Here is a 6,160-nt window from a genome sequence, read left to right as displayed (position 1 = left end):
CCCATATATCATTCTCTGTATGCCTATATGTTGTTAATACAAACAATGGCAGTAGGAAGCATAGTTTTAAATCACTCTATATAGCATTATAATCGCTAATAGACCTTGGGATATGTTGTCATGCTGGATATGTTAACATGACCTCACCCCTACAAAGATTTATGGAAATTCAATCAAAACTTTTCAAGCTATTGTGTTTACAGACAACATGACACAGCCACGCACACTCTAGCTCTGGATTGGATACTGATAATGGGAGGGCCATATACTGACTTTAGATACGGTATATAACCTTGTCTAAAAACTTTTCCTGTTTTTGTGGGAATGTGTAACACTATGCATCTACTTACCTTTCTTCCTTTGCTTTATCGTGTTGGTATACTTACCTTAGCTTACACACAAACCTCTAATTTTACCTCTTCAGCCACATCTGCAGGAAAAGTGTGCATTCTTCAAAACAGCTTTGAGCCAGGCTTTATAGCTGAGGGGGACTACATTATTGCAGGAATCTTTCCCCTTCATTATAACCAAGAAATGCCAGACCTTAACTGTACCTACAAACCGCCGCCAGTGAAGTGTAATGGGTGAGCATAGTACACTGTTTCTGTCTATCTATTATTTATTGAATAATGTGTCATTTTGTTGCACTGCCTGTGGACTGTATTATTATATGGAGTATTTATACATGCTATTTACTACAATTCAGTGTTAATGTTATCTAAAGTTTTAGACAATATGCCTAACTTGCTGTAAGAAAGAGAGAGTAAGAAAACAGGGGAAAGGTAATCTACTGTGCTAATGCACAAGACAGCTATAAATCAAATTACTACTAATTTTAAATCAGAACACCGCTTTTCAGTGTTTCTCCACTCTTGTTGTGTGTAATGTGTATTGTATTTTTCTGTCTTCTGAGCCACAGATTTGATCCCAGGGCTTTCCGCTGGGCTCAAACGATGAGGCTGGCAGTTGAGGAGGTAAACCAGAATCTGGAGCTTTTGCCCAATTACACCCTGGGGTACAAAATCTTTGATTCATGTGCATATCCACTGACTGGCCAGAGAGCTGCTATGGCTATAGTAAATGGGATGAGTGAAGATGACTCTCCCATGTGTAGCGGTGCTTCTCCACTCCTTGCTGTAATTGGCGAATCTGGTTCTGCTGAGTCCATTGTGGTGTCAAGAATCCTCCAGCCATTCCGAATCCCAATGGTAATAATGTCTCTTTTAGTTCTAAATCCTCCAAACCTGCATGTCATCATTATGATCTGTTATACTCTCCTCTCCTTCTTTTGCTTTACACAGATCAGTTACTTTTCTTCGTGTGCATGTTTCACTGACAGAACAAAATACCCTACCTTTTTCAGGGTAATCCCTAATGATGATTATCAGGTAAGGGCTGAAAACAAAACAAACAGAATGATTTGTCAGTGCGCTATCATTTAAAATAAAGATGTTGAATCTTTATGTATTTTCAGTTGTTCCCTTACTAAAATAACCAAAATGTATAACGAATGTAGTGATTTACAAACCATGGCATTTTGTAGTGTAGTTTTGAAACTACACTGCACTGCAGGTAATCACTACACTGAATATTAAGTAAATAAGTAAGATTTAAAATATTCAGACTAAATACCAGTAATGTAATTACATATATCTTTTGATTTGGTCTTCCACTGATATACTACATCAGAGTCTAAATAGCATATTAAGACTTAATAAAATTATTAAAATATGCCAGTGAACTGATTAAGCTGAATTTATTCGGTTGAACCCAGGTGAAAGCAATTGCTCAGCTGCTGGTACGCTTTAACTGGACTTGGGTGGGGGTGGTGCGAGGAGATCATGAATATGGCCGTTTTGCTGTGCAAGGCTTAATGAGAGAACTACAGGGTACCAGCGTGTGTGTGGCATACCAAGAAATGATTCCTCTGCTCTACAATCAACAGAGGGCACTGGAGATCATGCAGGTAGGTACAGACCAGCCCTGATATGACTTTTATTAGAAAGCTGTTTTTCCTTTTTCACTTGAAAACTTCTGAATTCCTAATGCTGAAAGAGGTTTGCAAATATAATGTAGTTTGATCATTTAAAGTAAAAAGAGGGTTTAAACTACTCAGTTTGATTCAAAATACCCGTATTGTAAAGGAAAAAAATCAGTAGACAGAGCCAAGGTTCGGGCACTACACTAGTTACATTTTTGTATACTACTGATACATGAATGCTTCTACCAGCAGCACAACTTCATCAGGCACAAAATAAGAATTTTTTCTGTCTTAAATTTAACTAAGAAATATGCAAACATCACACTGGTGTGATATGTTTACATACTTGCGACAGCAAATTTTGCACTCTGAAAGAGAATTGCTTAAAAAAGAATATGCCATGAGGCCAGCCATTAAAAAAATAGCCCTGTCTGTGATTTTCAGTTACCAAAATAACATTGACTTGTAGTATATCAGGAACAAAAATCCTTACAAAAGCTGCTTTTTAATTTAATCCCAAAATAGTGTTTTTAGACTGGCACAGGCCTTTAGTCAATCTAACCCCAAATGCCAACAGATGAGATTATTACAAAAATCTAAAATCTTATCAATGTGCCTTTTCCTGTCGCCATGTTTTAAAATGAGGTATTTTGCCTTCCCTCTTCCTTGCAAACTCCTTCCTTCTTCCTCATGCATTACCTTTATAAAAGGTAATACGTAGCTCTTTGGCAAGAGTGGTGGTGGTATTTTCAGCTGAGGGGGAAATGACGCCTTTCTTGAGAGACTACATGAAACAGAACATCACTGGAATCCAGTGGGTGGCTAGTGAGGCCTGGGTCACAGCATCTGTCTTTACAGGGAAAGAGTATTACCCCTATCTGGGAGGTACAGTCGGGTTTGGCATCAGAAAAGGTTATATCTCAAGACTCAGCAACTACTTGGAAACAGTAAACCCACAGAGGTATCCCAATAATATGCTGGTAAAGGAGCTGTGGGAGGCTCTGTATGGCTGTAGTCCTTCACTGTCTTCTGCCTCCCAGTTGCCACCTTGCTCAGGGCAAGAGTCACCACTGAAGCAGCATTCAGCCTACTTGAATACATCAAGCCCTAGAGTGGCCTATAATGTATATAAGGCTGTATATGCAATTGCTCATTCCCTGCACAACCTTCTCATGTGTCAACCAGGCAGTGGGCCTTTTAAGAACCAGTCATGTGCACAAAGTGACAATGTACTGCCTTGGCAGGTACAGTCCAGAATACTTACCATTAGTTAATACCACTTAAAGTCTTGTCTGCTGCATGTCTGTTTAAGTGTTTCATGTTATGTAATGGTTTTTCAAGCTCCAGTACTACCTGCAGGAAGTGAAATTTATCATTGCTGGGGAAGAGGTAAACTTTGACTTGAAGGGTGACTCTACACCCTATTATGATATTATCAACTGGCAGAGAGGCACAAGCGGGAACACTGAATTTGTCAACGTGGGGCTGTTTGATGGAACCAAACCTGCTGGAGAGGAGCTGGTGATCCAGGAGGACATGATAATGTGGGCAGGGGATCAGAGTGAGGCAAGCTGCTCACACTGTGTTTTTACCTTCAGATGTCAACTGTTGAAGTTCTGTAGGTTAAGATTGAGGTAAGTCAGGTGGGCAGGACAGTTTGGATCTGATGTCCGACCCTTTGCATACATGGATAGTAAACAGTCAGTATTCAAAACGAGACATAAGGCTAAGGTATGTGTGATGCTCAATCCTCTCTGTAATCCTTATGGCACAAGTCATCAAAGGCATTTGTAATTCTACATTCAAATTCCATCATGACTCTTTTAAAGCAGCTACAGTTAAATACCCTGAAGCCACAATAACTTTTTTCAGTTTTGATGATAGATGCATAAATATTGCAGGGAATAAATTTGTAGGTAGTAACTCCTTTCTCTGTGGGCAAATGACAGCAAAGCCTTTTTTCATTATTTTTTTCCTGGTTACATTGACTAAATGAATAAAGGGGGGAAAAAGTATGGTTCTATTATTTAATAAGTGAGAAGGGAGAAAATATTGAGCATAGTTTTCCAGGGGTTAAACTGACACAAATTATAATCTACATTAACCTACATTATAAAATCCAGGCATTTATTTACACTGACTTTAAACAGAACAATTTGAGGAATACATATTTTGATTCTTATTTGATTAAGCAATTGGCCTTTATTTAATTGTTTGTATGATCAGTGGCCCAAGCAAATAATTCAGTAACTAACTATTATATTCATAGGACATTCTTTCACCCATCAGAGTTGGGAGTCATATGCTTTCTACATCTCCAGGTGCCAGTGTCTGTATGCAGTGCCAGCTGTCTTCCAGGGTCCCGGAAGGCTGTCCGTCGTGGGGAGCCTGTCTGCTGCTTTGACTGTGTACCATGTGATAATGGCAAAATTAGCAATCAGACAAGTGAGTTTAAATCTAAGTATTACAAGTTGCAGCATTTTAAATGTGATGTTCTAATACAATTCAGCAATATTTAAATGAACTCCTGCTTTTTGACTCTCTGTCTTTCAGATGCAATAGAATGCACATTTTGTCCTGAGGACTTCTGGTCAAACAAAGACAGAACAGCCTGTATCTCCAAAAAAGTAGAGTTTTTGGCCTATGATTCCTTGGGTATAGCCCTGACAGTCATTTCTGTGGTGGGGGCTTGTCTCACTATAGTTGTTTTAGCAGTGTTCTTTTACCACAGAAACACAGCCATTGTCCGTATCAATAACTCAGAACTTAGTTTCTTTATCTTATTTGCTTTAACATTGTGTTTCCTTTGTTCTCTGGTTTTCATTGGAGAGCCAACATTTTGGTCCTGCATGCTGCGTCACACTGCCTTTAGCATTACATTTTCACTTTGCATCTCCTGCATCCTGGGAAAGACACTGGTGGTGCTGGCTGCTTTCACTGCCACCCGTCCAGGGGAAAACATCATGAAGTGGCTGGGACCCAAGCAGCAGAGGGCCATTATCTTCAGCTGCACTCTTGTTCAAGTAGTTATTTGTGGTGCTTGGCTCATTGATGCACACCCTTATCCTTCACGAAATACTAAATACGAACGCTCAAAGATCATATTGGAGTGTAGTGTAGGATCAACCCTTGCATTCTGGTGTGTTTTAGGATATATTGGTCTCCAAGCCTGTCTCTGCTTTGTACTGGCATTTCTGGCACGGAAGTTGCCAGGCAACTTCAATGAGGCCAAGTTTATCACTTTTAGCATGCTGATCTTCTGTGCTGTGTGGCTGGCATTTATTCCTGCTTATATCAGCTCCCCTGGAAATTATGCAGATGCAGTTGAATCATTTGCCATTTTGGCTTCTAGCTTTGGTTTGCTATTCTGTCTGTTTGCTCCAAAGTGTTACATAATTTTATTAAAGCCAGAAAAAAATACAAAACAGCACCTAATGGGAAAAGAAAAGAAGTAATCAGTTAACCATTTTGAAGTTGTTTGATTTGAAATTTCTATTCACTGTGTAATATTATTTCTTGACCAATTCTAATGTACAAACCTATTTCCCAAAAAGTCGTGATCAGGCTGGAGAAGAAAGTGGTACTGAAAAAAAGGAGGAGGAACATTTTGCAACTAGTTAGGTTAACTGGCAGCAGGTTAGTAACCTGATTAGCTATAAAAAGAACATCTTAGAGAGACAGAGTTTCTCAGAACTATAGATGATCAGCGGTATGGCAAACTGCCAAATTCTGCATCTACACTTGTTGAACAATTTAAGAATAATATTCCTCAACATTAAGTTTTGTGGAATTTGAATATGTCACCTGTCATGTAATTAATATATCCTTAGTGCGTATTTTCTTATTATATTGTTTTATGTACTTTAATAATGAAGGTTTGTAAGGCAAGGCCACTTTTGACTCATAAACTAAGTGCTCAGCCAGACTGAAAAACAGGAAGTTAGTGTAGAGCTATACAAGTATATTAATAAATACAGGAAGCCAGACAGAAAAGAGGAACTTCTACAATATAAGGAATGTTGGTATCGAAACTGTGTGACGTGTAAAGTACCAAAATAATACCTATATGAGACACAGTTTATGATTCTAATGTTAGAGATCCTGCAACTGGCGTTTGGCCTGTGCAGGGGTCTCTCTCTTCCGGAAGATGATTGAAATAAAAGAAATATAAATGTTTTA

The 6,160-nt window shown here is 38.8% G+C and overlaps 1 protein-coding gene across 1 annotated transcript; it reads left to right on the top strand.

Moving 5' to 3' along the window:
* Nucleotides 1–215: 215 nt before the first annotated feature.
* Nucleotides 216–5,436, top strand: LOC116330094 (extracellular calcium-sensing receptor-like). The gene is made up of 9 exons (XM_039598226.1): nucleotides 216–584; nucleotides 920–1,208; nucleotides 1,302–1,388; nucleotides 1,775–1,966; nucleotides 2,692–2,961; nucleotides 3,022–3,225; nucleotides 3,323–3,542; nucleotides 4,310–4,426; nucleotides 4,535–5,436. The coding sequence occupies exons 1-9, from the start codon at nucleotides 325–327 to the stop codon at nucleotides 5,434–5,436; spliced, it is 2,541 nt and encodes an 846-aa protein (XP_039454160.1). The 5' UTR covers nucleotides 216–324.
* The last annotated feature ends 724 nt before the right edge of the window (nucleotides 5,437–6,160 follow it).

Source organism: Oreochromis aureus, linkage group 14, assembly GCF_013358895.1.
Source record: "Oreochromis aureus strain Israel breed Guangdong linkage group 14, ZZ_aureus, whole genome shotgun sequence".
Lineage (NCBI taxonomy): Eukaryota > Metazoa > Chordata > Actinopteri > Cichliformes > Cichlidae > Oreochromis > Oreochromis aureus.
The sequence above is the reverse complement of the archived record's forward strand: the minus strand, read 5'-3'. Positions and strand labels throughout refer to the sequence as shown.

Excerpts from the sequence above, each read along its gene's own strand:
- LOC116330094 (XM_039598226.1), top strand. The coding sequence starts at position 325 with ATGTGTAACACTATGCATCTACTTACCTTTCTTCCTTTGCTTTATCGT. Across the intron at positions 3,543-4,309 it reads AATGTGGGCAGGGGATCAGA|TGTCTGTATGCAGTGCCAGC; the intron begins GTGAGGCAAGCT and ends TCCAGGTGCCAG. Across the intron at positions 4,427-4,534 it reads CAAAATTAGCAATCAGACAA|ATGCAATAGAATGCACATTT; the intron begins GTGAGTTTAAAT and ends TCTGTCTTTCAG.